The following is a 24,658-nucleotide window of genomic DNA, read 5'->3' as shown; positions in this document are numbered from 1 at the left end:
TAGTAGACTGTTTCTGGATGACGCTGTAGTAAACAGTGTGTAGTAGACTTTGTACGTGGATGACTGTGTAGTAGACTGAAATGTTGAGGTCACTGTATGGTTTACCAGGAGGGGTGTGGAACACAAACATGGGTCTGAGGTTTGGTGAGAGGCGTGGGATTAACTCATGTGGCATCTTAGACCTCTATCATTATGGTTCCCACATTCACAGCCTCAAGTCTGACTGCCTCGCCAGGCTTTCAGTCCACTTTCAAGAATCAAATAGACTACAAAAGCTGAGTGGACAGTGTGTGACTGAGCTTTTGCAAAGATGTAGCTTGATGTACAAGACAGATTTTAGATGGTCAACATTCCTATTGCTTTTCCCTTTTCCCTCCATTACATTTACATTTAAGTCATTTAGCAGACGCTCTTATCCAGAGCGACTTACAAATTGGTGCTTTCACCTTATGACATCCAGTGGAACAGCCACTTTACAATAGTGCATCTAGGTCTTTTAAGGGGGAGAAGGATTTTTATCCTATTTAGGTATTCCTTAAAGAGGTGGGGTTTCAGGTGTCTCCGGAAGGTGGTGATTGACTCCGCTGTCCTGGCGTCGTGAGGGAGTTTGTTCCACCATTGGGGGGCCAGAGCAGCGAACAGCAGCATCATTTCCCCTCCAAGCAGCATCATTTCCCCTTAATTTGTTACCATTTAGGCAAAACCTTCCAATTCGCAAACCATGTGAGTCAGTCAGTTCCTGGTCACCTCCCAGGTTCACAGTCCACTAGTCTCCTCTACTCCGCTGCCAGCACTGGCACAGCAAATCAGATAACAGCCCAGCCCCAACCAGCTTGTACAGCTAGATATGACCTCCATACTCCCGCCCCCAGGGACAATGACATCACAGTCCAACAGCCACACAGAGAGACAGAGTGGAGACCACAAGATCCTCAATGATCTACATCAAGTTATTCATAGTCCAATAACACACATAAAAGAGAAAAGCATGGAAAATGACATTTTATTAATACCACAGAGTGCAATTCAGCACACAGAACCATTCTACAGAAAGCCAAAGCAGAGTGGTAACCATTTAATGGCAGCATCTGCTAATAGCGTTTTTATTGTCCTTAGTGTGGTATTTGTTTATTTGAGTACAGGTGTTGATAGATGCAGCCATGTCAGATGACTCTCTGAGAAGGGGAGCAACAAGGGTTAGGCTAGTGCCCCTCTATTACTTATTCACCCTGGACTAGAGGTCGACCGATTAATCGGAATGGCCGATTTCAAATTTTCATAACAATCTGTATCATTTTTATTTTATTTTTTTAAATACACCATTATTTCATTTTTATTTAACTAAGCAAGTCAGTTAAGAACACATTCTTATTTTCAATGACGGCCAAGGAACGGTGTGTTAACTGCCTCGTTCAGGGGCAGAACGACAGATTTTCACCTTGTCAGCTCGGGGATCCAATCTTGCAATCTTACAGTTAACTAGTCCAACACAATAACGACCGTTGCACTCCACAAGGAGACTGACTGCCTGTTATGCGAATGCAGTAAACCAAGGCAAGTTGCTAGCTAGCATTAAACTTCTCTTATAAAAAAAACAAGCAATCATAAATCACTAGTTAACTACACATAGTTGATGATATTACTAGATATTATCTAGCATGTCCTGCGTTGCGTATAATCTGCCTGAGCATACAAGTATCTAAGTATCTGACTGAGCGGTGGTAGGCAGAAGCAGGCGCGTAAACATTCATTCAAACAGCACTTTCGTGTGTTTTGCAAGCAGCTCTTCGTTGTGCGTCAAGCATTGCGCTGTTTATGACTTCAAGCCTATCAACTCCAGAGATGAGGCTGCTGTAACCGAAGTGAAATTGCTGGCTAGTTAGCGCGCACTAATAGCGTTTCAAACGTCACTCGCTCTGAGCCTTCTAGTAGTTGTTTCCCTTGCTCATGGGTAACGCTGCTTCGAGGATGGCTGTTGCCGTTGTGTTCCTGGTTCGAGCCCAGGTAGGAGCGAGGAGAGGGACAGAAGCTATACTGTTACACTGGCAATACTAAAGTGCCTATAAGAACATCTAATATTAATGAAATACAAATGGTAGAGGGAAATAGTCCTATAATAACTACAACCTAAAACTTCATACCTGGGAACACCTGGGGTGGCAGGGTAGCCTAGTGGTTAGAGCGTTGAATCCCCGAGCTGACAAGGTACAAATAAAATATTGAAGACTCATGTTAAAAGGAACCACCAGCTTTCATATGTTCTCATGTTCTGAGCAAGGAACTTTAGTTAGCTTTCTTACATTGCACATATTGCACTTTTACTTTCTTCTCCAACACTTTGTTTTTGCATTATTTAAACCAAATTGAACATTTCATTATTTATTTGAGGCTAAATTGATTTTATTGATGTATTATATTAAGTTAAAATAAGTGTTCATTCAGTATTGTTGTAATTGTCATTAATCACAATTATTTTAAATTGTAATTATTATAATTTTTTTAATATAATTTTTTTTATTTTTAAATAATCGGTATCGGCGTTGAAAAATCATAATCTGTCGACCTCTACCCTGGACAGGAACCTAGGTCATCCAAGTTAGCTTATTGCCATGCTCAAACACACAGAAGCTTTTAATCAGTATTTCAAAATATCCTCCTGGGTGTCAGAAAAGTCTGATATGAACCCTTTGGTTGTCCTTATGTATGTACATAGACACACAGTTGCTGAGTGAGTGAGTGTTTTTATTTTATATTTGACTAGGCAAGTCATTTAAGAACAAATTATTATTTACAATGATTACCTACCAAAAGGCCTCCTGCAGGGACAGGGGATTAAAAACAAAAAAAAATCTAATAAAAATATAGGATAAAACACACATCACGACCAGAGAGACACCACAACACCACATAAAGACAGATCTAAGACAACACAGCATGGCAGCAACACAACATGACAACACAGCAGCAGCACATGGCAGCAGCACAAAACATGGTACAAACATTGGGCACAGACAAAAGCAAAGGGCAAGAGGGTAGAGACAACAATACATCATGCGAAGCAGCCACAACTGTCAGTAAGAGTGTCCATGATTGAGTCTTTGAATGAAGAGATGGAGATAAAACGGTCCAGTTTGAGTGTTTTTTGCAGCTCGTTCCAGTCGCTAGCTGCAGCCTAATTAGAGTCGATGTATAAACATGTCCTAAAATCACACAAAAAAAACAACCACTAGTCAGTTTCAGGGAACAACAAGGAAAGGCGATCACGTCTCCAACATGAACAGAATACCACGGGCAAACGCCATCCCTCCTGACCAGCGACAGTCAATAGCAGCAGGGCACCTGGGAGACGGAGGTCCACATTCAATTAGACTACCTTATGAAATGCCTACTTCAACTTCTGCTATACCACTCATTACAAGATATCTTGCGGTGGTACATTTCACTGACATCCGAACTGACTTTTGCATATTGTGAAACGTCATAATCAATGGAAGAGAAACGCATGAGTCAGAGTCAACGACTTAAGCGGCTGCCAGTCAACCATTAGGCTAGATGACATCAGAGCTCAACGGAATTCACCTAGCACAACAAAAGTGTGGAGGCAGGCAGCCAAGGCGGGACAGAACAAGAGCTGCTCTAATTTCTAGGGTGTATTCCCACTGCTGGACTCATTCATTGTTGCTGCTGTAGACAGAGGAGATGTACTACGGCCAGTCCCCCCCCCCCCCACACAGACAGACAGAGACAGAGAGAGAAACCTCCACAACCAGTCTGTCATTGCACTTCTTTGGCATGTTTCCGTGTCTACACTGACAGAAATAACCATCTTCAGCCCCAGAAGAACTTCTGTGATGGTATGACGCTACTTCAAAGAATATTCAGAAAAATGAGTCAAACACTCCACTTCCTCTCAGGTTTCTCTTTCACCCACATGCCATGTATGTTTGCTTCTGTAGCTTGCATTATGCCACAGAGCCATACTTTCTTAAAGTAATCCTGTCTCAAACCAAGAGCTAAAACAGTTCATATAGCCTAAGCACCTCTTAACACAACAACTTGATATCAGCACACTGGCATTTGTAATATTTAGTATATTCTGTAAATGCTTACAATAAATCCTTAGTTATTACTTGATTTTTTAATTACTTTGTCAACTTTTATACTATTAATGACAGTATTAGTTTTACTGGTAATTGTATTATTACTGCAGTGTTGAGGAAGTCCACAAGAAAATGAATGTATTGCACCGTTTATGCTGAATCCTGTGCATATGACGAATACATGTTGATTTGAACTTATGTAACAAAAAGATACCCAAAAACAACATCAAAACAGAAGAAAACATTTCAAACAGCCTAAATGCCATAGTGATCGGCATCAGGACCCAAACCATTCCATGTTAAGATTGGTGGACAGACTTACTAGCTACTTTAGGTAGATCGCTGGCATTTTCTACAAGGAATCTGCCTCCCGAAAAAAGCTTCTCCCAAGTGGGTGACACCTACTCCCGTTGCCTGCTGCTTGGAATCCACCTGGCGATCTGTTCACTGTCTTCCCTAGCCTGTCTCCCCCTGTTTGTTATAGGTACCACCGCCACACTCCCCCCTCTCTTCCAGGCTTTCACTCACCTCCAACACACATGCACTTACACACACTGCAGACTTTGGACTGATCAGAATTTTAGATAGGCTAATTAACTTACTCAGAAACACTTCAATTAACTAGGATAGGCCTACTATTGATTTATTTTCTATCATACTTGTATAGCCTACTGGACTCAGAGCTACTCTCTCAAGCTCTTGTTGGGACGAGTGACTCTGAACTTACAACGACTAGCCCCAAGTCCTTATATATTTCTTTCTTCTGCTTTATGCTATTTGCCTCATGACTCCTGCACACTTTGTTGACCATGAACTTGCTTGTTTACCCAACCGTGGGACAGGTTACATGGACTCTTGGCACCCCATCCTATCCATCTCTTGTCGGCTTTATATTCATGTTACCTGATGAAATTGTACAATATGATATTGTTGCCATCTGATGCACATTCAAATGTCACAAGGCATCAACATTGCAGAGCTCTCGCCGTGCCCTGACTATTCCTGCTGATGATATCTGGAAATGTGCATGTAGACCCTGGCTCATCTACTGTTGCTAGCCCCAATTCTGACTTGTGCACTGATATCTGTTTCACTGATTTCTGCTCTCGTAAAAGCCTGGGTTTTCTGCACGTTAACACTAGAAGCTTATTGCCTAAAATGTATCAATTGAAAGTGTAGGTTCACAGCTCCGATCCAGAGACGTGGTTATTTAGGAGTGTTTTGAACACTGATGTTAACCTTTCTGGTTATAACCTTTTTCAGCAAGACAGATCTTCCAAAGGTGGAGTGGCAAACTTTACCAGGTGTGTCCCTAAACAATTTAATTTTCTGGTTTTAAGCATTAAACTTTCAAATAGCTCCGTTGATTGTTGCTGGGTGTTTTTGGCCAACATCAGCACCGACCTGTACCCTACCTGCCCTAAGCTCCCTCCTGGCCCCTTACACTAAGTCTGAATTTGTCCTGCTAGGTGACCTTAACTGGAACATGCTTAAACCACCTGACCAACTCCTAAAGCAATGGGACTCGCTACAACTTTCAGATTATTACCAATCCCACAAGGTATGACTCCAAACACCCAAATTTGTATTATTATTATTTATTTATTTTTAACTACACAAGTCAGTTAAGAACAAATACTTATTTTCAATGACGGCCTAGGAACAGTGGGTTAATTGCTTTGTTCAAGGGCAGAACAGATTTTTACCTTGTCAGCTCAGGGATTCGATCTAGCAACCTTTCTGTTACTGGCCCAACAGTCTAACCACTAGGCTACCTGCCGCCCCAATGGCTACTCTCCTTGGTGTTATCCTCACAAATAATCCTGATAGGTCATTACAGAAAACATCAATGATACCTTAGTGATCACCGTTTTACAGCCTGTGTTCGCAATGGCTGTTCAGCAAAACAACCTGTCCTGATTTGCCATAGAAGCTTGACTAAAAAAAAAAACTGAGCAAGCCTTCCTTTATGACCTGGCCTCTAAATTTGTATAGAATCCACTTGATTCCCTTTGTCGAAGACGGTTGTACCTTATTTTTTTTAAAAATATTTTCAGTGGTATTGTTAACAAACACGCCCCATAAAGAAAATGAGAATTAAAAACAGATTCAGACCCTGGTTCGACTGTGCTCAGGCAGAGTTACTCCACCTCAAGAATTCCATGTGGCGAAAGGCTCGGCACAAGCATCTTCAGTCTGACTGGCTCTCGTTCAGGCAAATGAGAAATAAGTGCACTCAGGCCATCCAGAAGGCCAAAGTTATTGCTCCTTAAAGTAACTTCTCTCTCTGTGGGTCTAACCAAGAAGTTCTGGAAAACAGTTAAAGACCTGGAGAATAAAACCTCCTCCTCACAGCTGCCCATGTCCCTTAATGTTGATGATGTGGTGGTAACAAAACAATTTGGAAGGTTGTTGAGGGCGGTCACATGTGTTGCAAAGCAGAGGATCACAGGTTCAAGCCCAGTATGGGCCTGACAACTCATACTAAATTGTTCCGTTGCTCTGTGATTCGCTACATAGTTTAGTCTGAGACTGCCATCACTGAAGTCATTTGTGGTGACCAGGGGCCTCATACAAAACAAAGCCATCATCGGTTGGATCAATCAGAGTATCAAAGCCAATGACACATTTTTAAACAGCTGCTTTACCCACGTGTTCTGGCTCAACCCATCGGTTTCAGGACCAATCAGACAGCCCAGAATGTGTTCAAATTCGGTAAAGTGTCAGAGAGGTACTCAGTTCCTTCTCAGCAATGGGTCTGGATCTAAGGTCCGTGGGCGTGGCGTAGCATTTGGCCGGAGCAAAGTGTCTGGGTAGTCAGGCAAGGGCAGTCGGACAGTGGAGGAAGCTAAGCTGTTAGCATCACACTGACCCCCGTTACACGTCCCTCTCATATGGGCATAACTCTAAATGCTTTGTTGTGCATTTGTGTAGGCATGTTTGAGTGTGCACCTGTGTGTGAGATTACTTCCCTAAGAGCTGTCAACAGGGGAATGTGGGAGGTCATTTCTGGCAGGAAAATTGAGGTCAGCAGCAAATGACTAACGTTAATTACAGCAGACATCTGTCAAGTGCTATTTGAGCGCAAAGTCCCTCATCTGAAACTACATGTGTTTGTTGAGTGGTCATCTAGTATGCTCCCATTTGACTATGGAAATGCTCCATGTATGAGGTGCAAGGCAATGCATAGCTAGAAAAAGTGTGTGTGTGTGTGTGTGTGTAATATTCTTCTGAGTGAGTCTTTGAATTGGGAAAACCTGCTTAACAAGCTGCTTTCATGGGTGCTTGTTTTGTGTCTTTATATGAAGGCTGATCTCACACACTGCTGATGTGGGAGACAGAGACAGGACCAGCCTGTTAAAGAGGGCTGTGGGTTAGAGTGCACAACACAAACAGGCAAATGGGAAAACAATCAAATGCAGTGAGAAAGAGGAAGCACTAAAGTGGAAATGATGAGTTGCCTAGTTCTGCAATAAGCTGTGAGTCAACACAATGTTATAGTCATGAAATTCTATTGAATGCCTATTTCTTGCTGATAGATCATTTTTGTTTAAAAACAGACTAGGCTAGTGAGAAAATAGGACATGATGACAGACCCCACAGGGCCAGGTACACACCTGTTGTTTATACATCATACACACATCCTATCCAACAGTCTCCTCAGAGCCAACACTAAACTGGGTTAGTGAGTGATAGGGACAGTCAGTGCATTATAAATTAACAAAACTGGTGCAGCTCAGGTATAGAGTACATATTTTCATTCATTAGCCTCACAGGGGGAAAGTATTAGGCCCAAGGCGATTGATTATGTGCAACACAAAAGTATAGAATGTTGCCTAGTGATAGACTGCCATGATATAGGTGGTGCATAGTGGGTCCTGTCCCACTGCCGATTTCCGGGTGTGGCATGGAACTTATAAATAGACCAGTGGGAGACCAGCCTACACCTAGGTTTCCCTTTGAAACAAGGGCAGAACACCAGTTAGCCCAACATGTACTCTTAAGAAGTCTACCATTACTCATTAAGGTCCAAGGATCTTCTGTTGTTATTTTCAGAGGTAGACTGGCTCTGGCAGCCAAAAACTCCATCTAAACGTGAATCGATTCTAAAATCACAAAGCCCTTTACTTTTAATGTTACACCAATATCATTTCACTATGCAAAACATACAATTACTATACAATGTTTTAGCAGGCTTTATCACAGTGGCACATGACAGTATTTTCAGTGACAACACGTTTCTGGCAGCCATCTTCCGTCACACACAGGTGTTCATAGCATGCTAGATAGCTAATTAGCATCTGTCTCGCATAAACATGCGCTGTAACATGGAGATATGGCGTTGTGAGAACAGTAACCCTAACCCTATTAAAAAGGTGTATATCAATTTATGCTTTCGTTTTAGAAAATTATTTCCCGCTGATATGAAAGAAAAGGTCCGTACGCTTCCAAAACCGTACCGCAAGCGATGCACGTTACGCCTCGATCACACCTACAGTGTTTGCGCAAAATGGTTTGCAGCATCTGGATGCTGTGCAACAAAAGTTTAACATTCACCTTCTGCTAACATTTTTGTCAAGCTGTCTATGCGTACAGTTGGACGCATACCTTCGGCAAACGCAGTGTTCCATTGGAAATTAATGTACTCCTGGTGTACCAAAATGCATGACACTGTCAGTGTGATCAAGGCGTTAATGTTCAGACCGAGCGTTGGGGATATTAACCTCCAATGACTTGTGTAATGTAATGGAACGGAGTCATTCAAGGGCTAAACACCAGTGTGACATCACACAAAATACATTTTTCTCCAGTCTACACTACACCCACCTATTATCTCTGTACTCACCCACTATAAACAAGTTCTTTGGACCCCACAAAACGATACAGCATATTTACGCAGGATACATTGCCTAACTACCGGTAATATTTTTTGTTTTTTTACAGGCAAAGAGTATAAAATTCATAAGGGTATAGAAATTATACACAACAGCAGATCCTATGCAAACACCACTGGGAAACCAATGCTGTTGGCCTCTTTGTGGCACCCCAACTTGCCAAGTGCAGCATCATATTTAAGTGGATTTAAAGGGGGACAAGCAGCCTAATATTCAACTAAATGTTTTTCATATACCTAAATTCTAGACTACACTTCATACAGATTATGCCCAACATAGCCATGCCAGACTGAAACAAGCAGCTACTGTAGCTAGTTGTGTTCTGTTGTGTAATGTCATCATGTCACCCAGAGAGTTATAAATTACATACATCTCAAATGTAAAACAATTCAATGTGTACTGGGAACAGTCTACAATACACAAATAATTAAGTTAACAATCTAATCTACTGATCAGTCGACTGAAGTAGCCTGATTTAATTTCCGTGTTCGGCCCTGCTGACAACCGCTGACACTATTGCAGGAGCAAGTTGCCCCCAAAACGCTAGATAGCAAAGTTATTTGGTCCATATTTATTGCATTTAGTTTTATTTCCTTACATAAATAGATACTACTACGTAATATTTCTGGTCCTAGACCAGTGCCCCCAGGCAACTTTTCACGATTTCCTTTGAAACATTTGTCATCCGCCCTGGCTTGCCACGCAAACGTCGCATCTAACGTCAACATTTCGTTCCTCCTCTTTCGTTTTGTTTTGTTTGCTTACGCCAAGTGCGTAAATGAGTATGTGACCAAATACCAGTTTAGGAGCACGGATCATCTCACAACTTTACCTAGCTAGCGAAATTTCTTACTAAAAGCTGACTCCAGGGAGCTTTGGCAAATTGAGTTGAGTGAGCACCACCAACCTGCCAACGAAATTTTCCAAGACCGAGCTTTTTCCAGCACTCTGCCCACCGACCACAGCAATTTGCGGTAGGTCCAAGTTACAACTCTGGCCGATGGAACTGAAAGCGTCCTGAAGTTTGTTGATAAGGGGGATCAAATCTTCCATCCCCCGGTTCCCCATGGTTTCGTTGGATCGGCTCCCCACCCGAACTAACGTTAGCCTACTACGTTAACGTTACTAGTTAGCAAGGTGCTCGGGTTACTCCGAAGTGTTGAATTCCACCTTTCAAGCCGCCCTGTCTTCACTCTGTCAAAGGAAAATATGCTGCTTACAAATTGTGTAACTTCAAATTTAGTTAGGATTACAGTAACGTGTTCTTATAAACACGAAAAATACTCAAAGTCAACGAAACGGATAGAAAACTCACAAAACAAAACTTCCACCATCCGGTCAGGCAAGTCGACATCCGACCTAACCGGTGATAAAGGCTACCGCCTCCTGTCAATTAAATAATTGGTCAATCTCACTGTTCGTCTCTAATCACTCTCCTTTCATTGGCTAGTTGTTTTCAACGTCAAAGGGGTGTGTTCACCTCTGGACATTGCTTCAATGGGCAAATTAATACTTGATGATACAATTATTACATGACAAGACATGCAAGGATAGCTTCTACGAGTTTGCTGTCAATTATATTGTAATGAAGACATATTTTTTACAACTCAATGCAAATATTAGATTACTGTAGTTCCGGTATGTCACGTGCTTGTTGACGTCGTCTGTGTGCAACAACATGGCTGCGCCCATAGCCAGAGGAGCTGCAACGAGCAGCCTTGAAACAGGCATGGTTGTCAAGAAAGCCGTTTCCATCGTTGCACCTCTTGCTCTCCGAATAATCGCCGAATGTCCAGTGACCAAAGCGAGGGCTTGTGATCTCAAACTCCCTCACTGTACGGTCAGCACCCCAGTGTTTATGCCTGTTGGTACACAAGGCACGATGAAGGGAATCACAGTGGACCAACTCGATGATCTGGGATGTCAGATTTGTCTTGGCAACACATACCACTTGGGTATGAGGCCGGTAAGTGTAGCACAATAATGTAAGAAAGGAGCCTAACGTTACTCGTTATAGTCCAAGGACCTTACATGTTCTGTTTAAAGGGGCAATCAGAATTTGCTACATCCATTTTAGGATTTATACATTAATGATATGTACCCATTGATTCTTGAAGAACATCATTTATAAATGCCTCATGAGCTTAGTTCAACTGTCATACCTCCAAAATATATACAATATAACTTTGTTTTACTCCAATCTTTGTAAACAAAGTTAATGTAAACAGACACAGTATAGCCTCAAAACATGGTCAAAGCTATAATTGTGATATCATGGATGGTCAGTCCTTGCATCCATAGCTCTGTCTATGAATGTGAGAATGGTTACATATCTCCAGCCCCGTCCCGCAGCGTTTTACTGAAACAGTGGTGGAGAGGCTTTTTTGTTATTGTTTCAACTGCTGATTTGTACTTTAAAGGCACATTTGCCCAGGAAGACAAAACAGCCAAATACTCCATCTAAACGTTAAATTGATTCTCACTTGCTGTAAACTGGTACTAGAAACATAAATCCCTCTACTTTCATATCACATCAAAATAATTGAGCAAATGCACACTTACTGTAGACTTGTTTAACTGGTTTAACACAGTTGCGGCCAACAGTGTTTTTCAGTGACAAAAAGCTGTGTATAACCCTATAAAGCTGTGTATAACCCTATAAATCTGTGTATAAATGTAACCTTTTGTTTTTTGAAAATTATTTATTGCTAATATGAAAGATATAAGGTCCTTATGCTTCCAAAACTGTACTGCAAGTGATGCGTGTTAATGTTCAGACTGAGCTTCAGGGCTCTTAACACAACTCCCCTGTATAGAAGACGTCTTCGTCCAATAACTCTTATGTGTAATGTAATGTAATGGAACTGAGAGTCATTATCAATGGCTACATTAAGTGGTGCTAGGGCTATTCACATTGTGTATCAAAGATTATTGACCTTGTAGACAGCTCTTTGTTGTCAGTGTCTGGTGTGCTGCAGACAGTGAGGGTGGTGTTTGTCTGTCTGTCCCATCACAGGGTCCTGAGCTGATTGAGAAAGCAAATGGCCTGCATGGCTTCATGAACTGGAAAAGAAACCTTTTGACTGTGAGTATCAGCTAATGTGTTGACTGCTTAATTGGGCTAAAAAGAACAAGGGTCTCTTTTACCCAAATGTCTGCTTTTCAAGATATGTGAGCATCATATGATGGGGAGGATTTCTGTATTTTGAAGGTCACATATCTTGAAAACTTGAGTGCTGACAAGAAAAACATTTTGGGACTACAGTATGTCAACAATGGACTATTGAAACACAAACCAAAAGATCGTTTTTGGTTGGAATTTTCCTTAAGCCCACCATTTCTACATAGGACAGTGGGGGCTTTCAGATGGTGTCTCTTGTTGAACTATCTGAGGTTACTGAGGAGGGGGTCAAGTTCAAATCTCCTTACGATGGGAAGGAGATCCTTCTGAGTCCTGAGCAGTCAATCGCCATACAGAACAGTCTGGGTAAGAAGGACACAATCCAGTATCCACTCCCAATGAATCAGTCTGGAAAGTAAAGCCACTATACTTCAGGTAGTACTCCTGTTCTTAATTTTAATATCGCACCATTTCTGTTTTGTCCAGGGTCAGACATCATGATGCAGTTGGATGACGTGGTCAGCAGTACGGTGACTGGGCCGCGGGTGGAGGAGGCTACGTGGAGATCGATTCGCTGGCTGGACCGCTGCATTGCAGCCAATAAGAATCCAGATAGACAGAACCTGTTTGCCATCATCCAGGGGGGCCTGAACACAGAGCTGCGCAAAGCCTGTCTAGAGGGTAAGATGTTCCCCCCTGTTTCATCTATGTCTATCGATGACTAACCTCCCTCAAAGCCGTTCAGCACAGAAAATTGCTCTGTCTTCATGCTAATTAGTTTAACATCTTATTTTGGAAATACGGTGGAAAAGAGCTAATGAAAAATACATTATCTGTGCAGATGCTGATACCAAATTTCGTGAAATTTGCATATTTCCAGAGGATACATATTTTAAAAATATTTTTCTGTTCCTGTGCTTTTTACAGAAATGACAAAACGGGATGTTCCTGGCTTTGCTATGGTGGGTTGAGCGGAGGTGAGGAGAAGGATGATTTCTGGAGGATGGTGACACTCAGCACAGACCACCTGCCTCGGGAGAAGCCTCGCTACCTCATGGGGGTTGGGTATGGCTGCCATCTTCCTTATGTTATAACAGCACATTTACATGCATAAATGACATAAATTGCAAATGTTTTGTCGTGCCGTACAGATATTTCTATGTATGTGGTTCATGTGTTTTGCTGTGGGTCACAGTTATGCAGTAGACCTGGTGGTGTGTGTTGCTCTGGGTTGTGACATGTTTGACTGTGTCTTCCCAACACGCACTGCAGTAAGTATTCCATTCTCTTACATATTATGAGTCACCTACTCTCTATTAATTTACTTCAAAATAAATATTCTTATCACAAGTGCAGAGAAACCCAATAGCTTCTTTTATCATTTAGTCCATAGCAGTACTACTTTCTTTATAATGATTCTATTGATGATTATGGTTCTGATGATAATGAAGTGATCTTCTTCCTTTCATCCCAGAGGTTTGGCTCAGCTCTGGTCCCGTGGGGATCTCTGACCATTACCAAGAAGCAGTTTGCCAAGGACCTACAGGCAATAGACCCAGACTGCCAGTGCCCCACCTGCCGGAGGTAAAGGCATATTAACCCTGGTACGCTGAGGGACAGAATACGGAGGGTTGAAGGAATGGAGTATGTAGGGGTTAGAGAAACTGGTTTACAAATCTCAATTCTCTTCAATGGATGTTTTTAGTTGTAGGTTGAATGATTCTGAGCATTGTTTTCTCATGGGGCGTCAGGGTAGCCTAGTTGTTAGAGCGTTGGAACAGTAACCAAAAGGTTGCTAGATCGAATCCACGAGCTGACAAGGTAAAAATCTGTTGCTCTGCCCCTGAACAAGGCAGTTAATCCACTGTTCCTAGGCCATCATTGTAAATAATATAACTAATTAAATAAAGGTTAAATATATCAATTTAAAAAAAATACATTATCAGTTTTCATTTGCTCCCCAATGACTCCAGGCACAGTCGGGCCTATCTGCATGCTCTGTTCAAGAGTGACACCGCAGCCATGCATCACATTACCATCCACAACATCTCCTACCAGGTCTGTGTTTCTATAATGGTTAATAGTTTCCTTTAGTTACTATTTGCCATAGATGAGATAATAACCTTATCCTCTATCTTTGCGTCCAGCTCACTCTGATGCGGTCGATGAGACAGAGCATCATAGATGGTCGCTTCCCAGACTTTGTGAGGACATTCATGAAGAGAATGTTCCCCTCTCCTGAACAGTATCCAGGCTGGGCGGTGGATGCTCTAGGAACAGTCAACATCACATTGAATTAAACTGCTTTATACAGCCTGGGACTTCCTCTGAAATGGCCAATAGGACCTTTTATATGAGAAATCAGATCTCCTTTTTAAAAATGGTTTGGTTTGTTATGAAATCGCCTTTTCTACTTTTATGCTTCACTTGGGTAATTGCTTCTGCCTGTATATTCTGTCAGACTTACTCCTGAATGGTTCAATGACGGTGATGTACCTGAATATTTTACTGTCTTTATGATTTAGTTACGTTCATGTTTTGTTACAGTACGGTTAGTTTTTTTTGTCATTTATATGCTAAATATTCGGTTGAAAGTTCTGAATTTACATTGTACTGCTTTCAACTCCTGTCAGACATACAGTACCTTTGTGACATCCAGTTTTCACTCTGCAGACCTTTTCAGTGTATGATAATGTAGGAGTGGAGTAGTGTTGTTGAAGTCCAGGAACTGTCTCCTCTGATATATTCAGACACTTTTAGTTGTTACCATGGCTACAGACCAGCGGCCCACCCTCTTTAAATTCCATGCATGACTTCTAACACAGAAATGTGGTCATGAACTAACAATTAGAGAGATTTTGGAACATTTCCTAGGGCTTATTATCGACCTTTACCAGCAGGAGGAAGCGAATACATTTCTATAATTGAGTTCTGTTTTGTTGTGCAGGAGATGAGGACACAGGAACCCACATTTGTGTGCTTTTGACTTTGGGCCACTAGAGGGCAAAAATATTCTAAACCTGATGAAAATGCACGTGAGCCAGATTACCCATCTGTTTAGTTGACATGCTGGAGAAGTTTCATAGGAAGGAATGGGAATTCTACCCACCCAGTTTGGTTCAAATGCAGAGAAGTAGAGCATGTATGGTTTAGTCAGATTTGCATGCTGAGGGCAGACAGTAGTGGCAAACCAATTCTCAAGGAAGTGGCTTAGGGGATCACAATTTCCTGTGTCTCCGAAGTGCTACTTTCTCAAACAAAAAATGACACCCAATACAATGAGTTCCAGCAGTCAAGACAGTCGGAGGACAGAGAATAATAGGGTGTCATAATCTGCCATTGAAGCAAACCAGGATCAAAGACATATTGGAAAACAATAGGCAAGATTTTTTGTAAGATTCCAATGTTTAGGTTTTTGTTCCAGAAACAACATTTTGTTTGATTGGTTCCTGTTTTTCTATTAGAAATTGAGGTCCTTTCTGTTTCAGTTTTTCATTGTAAGACATGTAATTAAAGATTTAATAGGCTACGTTGCAGTTGTAAAAGCACCTGTTGCCTTTAGTTGAGAGACAAGATCTTTAAATAAAGCCACCCTGTATAGGCTACAGAGTTTATACATGGGTTGTAATTGTTAATACCTGTCAGTTATTAGTTTATAATGCTAAACATATAATAATAATAAACATGTAATAGTAATGAGCAAGTTATTCTTTCATGAATCAACACGTTTGACAACACATTTTTACCTAAGTGTGCGTGTCACTTGAATTAGATTATTTTATGGGATATTGTAGTCCTATTGGATGAATTCTCTAAGAATATTGCCTTTATCTACAGTCGTGGCCAAAAGTTTTGAGACACAAATATTAATTTTCACAGAGTCTGCTGCCTCAGGTTGTATGATGGCAATTTGCACATACTCCAGAATGTTAAGAAGAGTAATCAGATGAATTGCAATTAATTGCAAAGTCCCTCTTTGCCATGCAAAAGGACCAGCTCACATCATGTCAGTGATTCTCTCGTTAACACAGGTGTGAGTGTTGACAAGGACAAGGCTGGTGATCACTCTGTCATGCTGATTGAGTTCGAATAATAGACTGGAAGCTTCAAAAGGCTCTTGGAATCATTGTTCTTCCTCTGTCAATCATGGTTACCTGTAAGGCAACACGTGCCGTCAAAAAGGTCTTCACATGCAAGGATATTGCTGCCAGTAAGATTGCACCTAAATCAACCATTTGTCGGATCATCAAGAACTTCCAAGGAGAGCGGTTCAATTGTTGTGAAGAATGCTTCAGGACGCCCAAGAAAGTCCAGCAAGCACCAGGACCGTCTCCTAAGTTGATTCAGCTGGGGGATCGGGGCACCACCAGTACAGAGCTTGTTCAGGAATGGTAGCAGGCAGGTGTGAGTGCATCTGCACGCACAGTGAGGCGAAGACTTTTGGAGGATGGCCTGGTGTCAAGAAGGGCAACAAAGAAGCCACTTTTCTCCAGGAAAAACATCAGGGACAGACTGATATTCTGCAAAAGGTACAGGGATTGGACTGCTGAGGACTGGTGTAAAGTCATTTTCACTGATGAATCCCCTTTCCGATTGTTTGGGGCACCCGGAAAAAAAGCTTGTCCGGAGAAGACGAGGTGAGCGCTACCATCAGTCCTGTGTCATGCCAACAGTAAAGCATCCCGAGACCATTCATGTGTGGGGTTGCTTCTCAGCCAAGGGAGTGGGCTCACTCACAATTTTGCCTAAGAACACAGCCATGAATAAAGAATGGTACCAACACATCCTCCGAGAGCAACTTCTCCCAACCATCCAGGAACAGTTTGGCGACAAACAATGCCTTTTTCCAGCATGATGGAGCACCTTGCCATAAGGCAAAAGTGATAACTAAGTGGCTTGGGGAACAAAACATCGATATTTTGCGTCCATGGCCAGGAAACTCCCCAGACCTTAATCCCTTTGAGAACTTGTGGTCAATCCTCAAGAGGCGGGTGGACAAACAAAACCCCACAAATTCTGACAAAGTCCAAGCATTGATTATGCAATAATGGGCTGCCATCAGTCAGGATGTGGCCCAGAAGTTAATTGACAGCATACCAGGGTGGATTGCAGAGGTCGTGAAAAAAACATTGAAGGGTCAACACTGCAAATATTGACTCTTTGCATCAACTTCATGTCATTGTCAATAAAAGCCTTTGACACTTGTGAAATGCTTGTAATTATAATTCAGCATTCCATAGTAACATCTGTCAAAAATATCTAAAGACACTAAAGCAGCAAACTTGGTGGAAATTAATATTTGTGTCATTCTCAAAACTTTTGGCACACCATGCAAAATCAACCAAGTGTGAACAAATACAACTTAACTGTTTCTTAATGCACTTTGGTAAAAACCAACAACTAGGGGGGTCTAACTCATATAGCCCCAGGGGCCGCATTCGGTCTTCAACGAGATCCAGCGGGCCACATTGAAAATGTGTTATATTTCCATGTAGTCAAAATTTGCAAAATATATTTGACTATCCATTGTTTTGGGAATGTTCTGTGCTCTCTGAATGTTTGGGGATTAGCCTATTATTGAGCTAGACAGTTAAGAAATTGTATGAATGTACAGTTGAAGTTGGAAGTTTACATACAAGTTTTAATGACTCCAACCTAAGTGTATTTCAACCACTCCACAAATGTCTTGTTAACAATCTATAGTTTTGGCAAGTAGGTTAAGACATTTACTTCATGCATGACACAAGTTATTTTTCCAACAATTGTTTTCAGATAGATTATTTCACTTATAATTCACTGTATCACAATTCCAGTGGGTCAGAAGTTTGCATACACTAAGTTGACTGTGCCTTTAAACAACTTGGAAAATTCCATTAAATGATGTCATGGCTTTAGAAGCTTCTGATAGGCTAATTGACATCATTTGAGTCAATTGGAGGTGTACCCGTGGATGTATTTCAAGTCCTACCTTCAAACTCAGTGCCTCTTTGCTTGACATTATGGGACAATCAAAAGAAATCGGCCAAGACCTCAGAAAACAAATTGTAGACCTCCACAAGTCTGGTTCATCCTTGGGAGCAATTTCCAAACACCTGAAGGTGCCATGTTCATCTGTACAATAGTACGCAAGTATAAACACCATGGGACCACGCAGCCATCATACCGCTCAGGAAGGAGACGCGTTCTGTCTCCTAGAGATGAACGTACTTTGCTGCGAACAGTACAAATCAATCCCAGAACAACAGCAAAGGACCTTGTGAAGATGCTGGAGGAAACACGTACAAAAATATCTATATCCACAGTAATACGAGTCCTATATCGACATAACCTGAAAGGCCTCTCAGCAAGGAAGAAGCCACTGCTCCAAAACCGCGATTAAAAAAGCCAGACTACGGTTTGAAACTGCACATGGGGACGAAGATTGTACTTTTTGGAGAAATGTCCTCTGGTCTAAAGAAACAAAAATAGAACTGTTTGGCCATAATGACCATCATTATGTTTGGAGGAAAAAGGGGGAAGCTTGCAAGCCGAAGAACACCATCCCAACCGTGAAGCACGGGGGTGGCAGCATTATGTTGTGGGGGTGCTTTGCTGCAGGAGGTACTGGTGCACTTCACAAAATAGATGGCATCATGAGGTAGGAAAATTATGAGGATATATTGAAGCGACATCTCAAGACTTCAGTCATGAAGTTAAAGCTTGGTCACAAATGGGTCTTCCAAGTGGACAATGACCCCAAGCATACTTCCAAAGTTGTGGCAAAATGGCTTAAGGACAACAAAGTCAAGGTATAGGAGTGGCCATCACAAAGCACTGACCTCAATCCTATAGAACATTTGTGGGTAGAACTGAAAAAAGCATGTGTGAGCAAGGAGGCCTGCAAACCTGACTTAGTTACACCAGCTCTGTCAGGAGGAATGGGCCAAAATTCACCCAACTTATTGTGGGAAGTTTGTGGAAGGCTACCTGAAACGTTTGACCCAAGTTGAACAATTTAAAGACAATGTTACCAAATACTAATTGAGTGTATGTAAATTAATGACCCACTGGGAATGTGATGAAATAAATAAAAGCTCAAATAAATCATTCTCTCTACTATTATTCTGACATTTCACATCCTTAAAAAAAACTGGTGATCCTAACTGATTTAAGACAGGGGATTTTTACTGGGATTAAATGTCAGGAATTGTGAAAAACTGAGTTTAAATGTATTTGGCTAAGGTGTATGTAAACTTGCGTTGAATATAAATCCATTATCATTTCTACAGTTTTGATTTGGTTTTAGTCATTTGAAAGTATATAGAGAAATTAGGTCCTTAAATGGATTAACTCATAAATGGTTTATTGAGCTTACATTAACAAGAATTGGAGCATGACCTGAATAAATGAAAAAAATAAACAAGGCATCTTCAATGAAACGACAACACATCACTATAAAGCTCATGCAAATATGATTAACTTGTTCAGTATTTAAAATGTGCCCTGCAGGGATTTGGGCTTGTAACCTACTGCTCGTAGACTCAGAGTATGTAATTGTCCGAGCAAATGGGTCTGCTTTCGCTGCGTCCATAAAGAGCCAGCGGATGTTCAAAGAGACAACCAGTTGCTCCGCATCCTGTCAAGCCAAAAGTACTCACGTGCATATCACGGCGGAGCATTCTCGACCTGTTGCATTGGAAGAAGAAAGATATTACATTGTGTCAGTAATAAATTAACAACATTTTAGGGTGCTCACACAGGTATGTGTTATTTGGAAGTTGAATAACAAAATAATTGTTAATTTTGATAAGCCCCTCTAGAGGCGTCTCTGTTTGTTCGCGTCTCAATCTCTGGCATTGTGCGCTGGTGGGTTCGGCGCTCAGGAGGGGACCATGGTAGTGGTAGAGCTGGAGAAGGAGGTGCTCCCGCTGCCTCCACGGTACCGGTTCCGAGACCTGTTGCTGGGTGACTGGCAGGCTGATGACAGGTAGGAAATCTTTTCCAGCTTGTTTATTCTGAAGAAACCTGTGTTGGCGCACAACAATCTAGCCTACCCATGGTACCCTGTAATTGCTCACAAGTTAAATTAATCGTCATTTGGAGTCCCTCACTAAGCTAAGAAATTCATCTTTGCGTTGCCATCGCAACCAAAAAAAGAGAACGTAGGCTACTGTAATAATGTCCTTTTTATTGATCTGGCTCTGTTGATGGCGCTGTGGAAGAGGATAGGCTACAACGAGCCACTGTGCTGCAGCAACAGGTTTCATAATGGAAAAGACTGAACTAAATGCACAGACTCCATGTTAATGCTTTTGTGTGTGTGCATGCGTGTGTTTGCTTAGGCATTACGTTTTTTCAGCTATGCATCGGTGGAAGTCAGGCATGTCAAATCCATTTTGATATTTATAATTATGAACGTATATTTGGGAAAGTGTTAATAATTAGGTAGTAATGTGAGCCTCTGGCAGCCATTAATTTAGTCATTATACCACCTATCTATTATTTATCAAGCCTTAGATTGGGTTGATTTATCATGCTCCCTTTCTTTAGCCTGGCTAGGTATGGTCAGGGCTGTTCCAAAAGCAGAACATATGGCCCTACCAAGAGTGTCTGTTAACCTGTACTTAACCATCCATTTTCAGGATAATGTATTTGTTATGGTTTCCCCATGCATATTTATTAATATGGGTATGCTTGCCACACTTGGTGTGGATATTTCATTATAGGGACTAATGCAATACTGAACCACCATTTCACAACTGGACCCCTGGTTGGAGGTGAGAAATGAGGACCAAAATAGCAGGTTCACATTTTTATTGGGATGAGTTTTGTCCTGGAGGCATAACTGAGCAATTTCCGATAGATAGGCCAGCTGCAAAGTCAAAATTCATGACGAAAAACACTAACCTGCACCAAAACACTTGCCTGTGGTCTTCCTCCTGAGTGGGTGTTTAAAATCACATCATTTAAGAAGACTATATGTACTGAACAAAAATATAAACTCACATGTAAAGTGTTGGTCCCATTGTTCATGAGGTGAAATAAAAGATCCCAGAAAAAGAAAGATCCCAGTTCCATATGTACAAAAAGCTTATTTCTCTCAAATTTGGTGCACAAATTTGTTTACATGCCTCTTGGTGAGCATTTCTCCTTTGCCAAGATAATCCATCCACCAGACAGATGTGGCATATCAAGAAGCTGATTAAACAGCATGATCATTACACAGGTGCACCTTGTGTTGGGGACAATAAAATACCACAGATGTCTCAAGTGTTGAGTGAGTGTGCAATTGGCATGCTGACTGCAGGAATGCCCAACAGAGCTGTTGCCAGATAATTGAATGTTCATATCTTGATCATCAGTGGCCGACAACGTCGTTTTAGAGAATTTGGCAGTACATCCAACTGGCCTCAAAACCGCAGACCACGTGTAACCACGCCAGCCCAGGACCTCCACATCCGGCTGAGGAGTATTTCTGTCTGTAATAAAGCCCTTTTGTGTGGAAAACTCATCCTGATTGGCTGGGTCTGACTCCGCAGTGGGTGGACCTGGCTCCCATGGGGTGGGCCTATGCCCTCTCAGACCCACTCATGGCTGTGCTCCTGCCCAGTCATGTGAAATCCATAGATTAGGGCCAAATTAATGTATTTCAATTGACTGATTTCCTCCTATGAACAGTAACTCAGTAAAATCTTTGAAATTGTTGCATGTTGCATTTATATTTTTGTTCAGAATAAAAAGCGTTGAAGAAGGCTTCCATTTAGTCAACATTATCCAATACTACAGAGGCAGTAATACTACGGTTGATTGGCTCTGGTCTCAAAAATAAACAGTCATGCTATAACATTACTGAAACTATATCTGAGATATGTCACAAATGGGGTGTCATTATCGTATTTGTCTCTCAGAGCTGAAAAGGACCCTAGCTTCACTTACAATACTATTATTTCCCATGAACTCCCAAAGGTCTTATTGTTAAGTGTGAAGTACAGGCCTTTTTGTGGTCTGTGCATGGTCATCCTCTTACCAGTAGCCTCTTGTAATGTGTAACCTCACTCAGATGGGGATAAAGATACATCCTGGTTACAGTTCGGTGGTGAAAGCCAAGGTTGTCTTTAGCACAGTGAGGCCCTTTCCTTTCTTCGGAATGCGGTCAGAATGTGATCTACATAGATATCTGTCCATCCAACCCCTAGAAGAGTAGAAGATCAGTCTTCTTGGTATTAACTAAAACACCGTAGCCAAATATCTGAGGAGGAGGATGGAAAATGCATATGACAGAAACAAAGTGGACATTAAGTGGGGAACATAGGGGCCATAAACATCGGGACTGTCCCCATTGTCTGCATGGCTGAGAGCTTCCAGGAACACTGAGCAGATGTGCTTCAACTGCTGCTCCCAGAGAGAGCACATTGTTGTACTACTTATGTATAATGTATTCCCTGCTGTAGTGGAGATGGCTGGGTGCTCATCACTCCAAAGGCTTCAGCAGGCACAGTGCTGCTCCGAGGGACACAGTGGGATCTCTTCATGTTCACTCTGCACTCCTCTTTGGTGAATGTGGCAGCAGACACTCTCTCACACACTCCCTCTCTCTCTCTCTCTCTCTCACGCACGCAAGCACGCACGCACGCACGCACGCACACACGCACACACACACACACACACACACACACACACACACACACACACACACACACACACACACCTCCTCTAATCACACACCCAGCAGTTGGAACTGAGTGCCACTCCTCTTCAATGGGACTGGGTTTCAATAAGAGAAAAGTGACTAAATGATGTTTGAAGCTGGTGTGGTGATGGGAATGTAAGGGTTTGAGTGTGTGTGTGTGTGTGTGTGGTCATGTGAGAGAGAGTTAGTGAGAAAAAGAGTGAGCGAAAGACAGAGACAGAATGAAAGCGAGAAGGAGGGATGCAGGGCATTTTATCCTATCCTGATTCATCGTGTTGATCCCAATGGCTGTGGGAGTATTACCAGGTAAAAATGGACTCGGTGCAGGAGAGAGTCGGCTGATTAATGGTGACAGACAGCTTAATTCCCAGGCTGAATCACAGACAGTTTGTCCTGCATGTCACAATGTTTGCTCTATTAATCAACGCTTCAACACTCTCCCCCACACACACACACACACACACGGAAACAAACAAACACGTACATACTCACACTAGGATCCTCACACACATGCTTACATATGCACACACGCACACGTACATATCACATACTTACACACAAACACAACCAGAGAATGTTCACACATCTACGTATATAGTCAAACATGTTCACACATCCAGGCACATGCACGCATAAGTTATCTTTTTTCACATACACACACACATTGTGCTCTGGGAAAACACACATTACTGAGCCCTTTAACTCCCCCTCCACTCACTCTGTCGCCCATGGACCCTCTTCCCCCTTCACTATTTCCTCAACACATAGTTCCATGTTGTTACTTTACCCTCCTTGAACTCCCTCCTCCCCTTTCCTCCCCTTTCCATGTTTGTTTTGATTGCTGGAGTGCCTCTTGTCTTCACACACCACAAACACTGCTCAGACTTCCACTGAAGTAGCCTCATGGCAAACATTCCTGTAAGCTCGCGAGATCAGGCGGCTTACAAGGCCGCTCAAGGCCTCTCGTCTGGATTCTGAATTCTGAAGTTAACTACAGCAGTGGTGATATTGTATGGTTTATGCTGTGATATGCTAAAAATATTCATTTGTCAACTATCAGCGAACACTATTGTTACAGACAGTACCTTCTGTTAGCAGATATGACACAAGTTTTGTAAACGTTCATCCTGAGATGAAATGCAATGATCACCACAACAGACAAGGGTTTACAGCTTGATGTACAGCTGTAAACTCTAGTTATTGTCTGCCGGTTATTGCCTTTCAGCTCAGAGTGAACCTTTACAATTGCTTCCCTCGTTTGTTTGACCTATCATCATCGTATAGGTCAGGTGAAGGGAGCTGGACTTGCTCCCTCATTGGTTGTTCCATGTGAGCGGTTATGGAGTTGTCTAGTGACGAGGATATTTTCCTTTCATTAGTAAAGCAGTGATGGTCTTGAATCAAGCACTTGATGGACCATTTGTCCACAACCCAGAGCTTAATACTTCATCAAGTGTTTGTTTGATGGTTGTTTATACACAACAAGAATAATGTCTGTGCAGCCTTCATACTTGGCGCTCACTATGGCATGGCAATCTATTCAAGTGCCAATGTTTCGCTCCAACACCCACTTGCCAGTCTGAGGTTGGATGACATACACACACAGACACACACAGTTTATGACACACACAGAGGGAAAGGAATCTCCCCCACAGTATGACTTGCTTGGCTGATTTGTTTAGAGTGGAATGAGACAGTCTCATCACAGCAGCCAGTCTCAGTGGGGCTTGGAGCAAAGTCTGGTATTATCATACAAATGAGAGCTTTTTGTCTTTAAGACAAAATCTCTTTTTGACTGTTGCCTTCCCCCATCATCCCTCATTCAATCTCACCCACATCTCTGCTATTTTCTCTTCCAATGCTCCAGCTCCTT

At 42.0% G+C, this 24,658-nt stretch overlaps 2 protein-coding genes across 13 annotated transcripts in view; one reads left to right on the top strand and one right to left on the bottom strand.

Moving 5' to 3' along the window:
- Nucleotides 1–10,372, bottom strand: part of dnm2a (dynamin 2a) — a 42,287-nt gene extending 31,915 nt beyond the window's left edge. For 5 of the 12 annotated variants that reach the window (XM_065016467.1, XM_065016463.1, XM_065016470.1 and 2 more), the window contains exon 1: nucleotides 9,903–10,330. In XM_065016467.1, the coding sequence (XP_064872539.1) occupies nucleotides 9,903–10,063 (161 nt within the window). In that variant the 5' untranslated portion in view covers nucleotides 10,064–10,330. Of the gene's footprint in view, nucleotides 1–9,902 lie in introns of all 12 variants that reach the window. The other 7 variants (XM_065016468.1, XM_065016466.1, XM_065016471.1 and 4 more) reach the window with 3 other exon arrangements.
- A 194-nt stretch (nucleotides 10,373–10,566) lies between these two features.
- Nucleotides 10,567–15,815, top strand: qtrt1 (queuine tRNA-ribosyltransferase 1). The gene is given in 10 exon segments (XM_029625783.2): nucleotides 10,567–10,961; nucleotides 12,012–12,080; nucleotides 12,344–12,482; nucleotides 12,603–12,797; nucleotides 13,044–13,073; nucleotides 13,076–13,181; nucleotides 13,312–13,387; nucleotides 13,591–13,700; nucleotides 14,090–14,174; nucleotides 14,264–15,815. Coding segments are annotated over 10 exon segments (1,251 nt in total). The 5' UTR covers nucleotides 10,567–10,673; the 3' UTR covers nucleotides 14,417–15,815.
- The last annotated feature ends 8,843 nt before the right edge of the window (nucleotides 15,816–24,658 follow it).

Source organism: Oncorhynchus nerka, unplaced genomic scaffold (assembly GCF_034236695.1).
Source record: "Oncorhynchus nerka isolate Pitt River unplaced genomic scaffold, Oner_Uvic_2.0 unplaced_scaffold_974, whole genome shotgun sequence".
Classification (NCBI taxonomy): domain Eukaryota; kingdom Metazoa; phylum Chordata; class Actinopteri; order Salmoniformes; family Salmonidae; genus Oncorhynchus; species Oncorhynchus nerka.
Note: the sequence above shows the minus strand (reverse complement) of the source record. Positions and strands in the feature narration are given on the sequence as shown.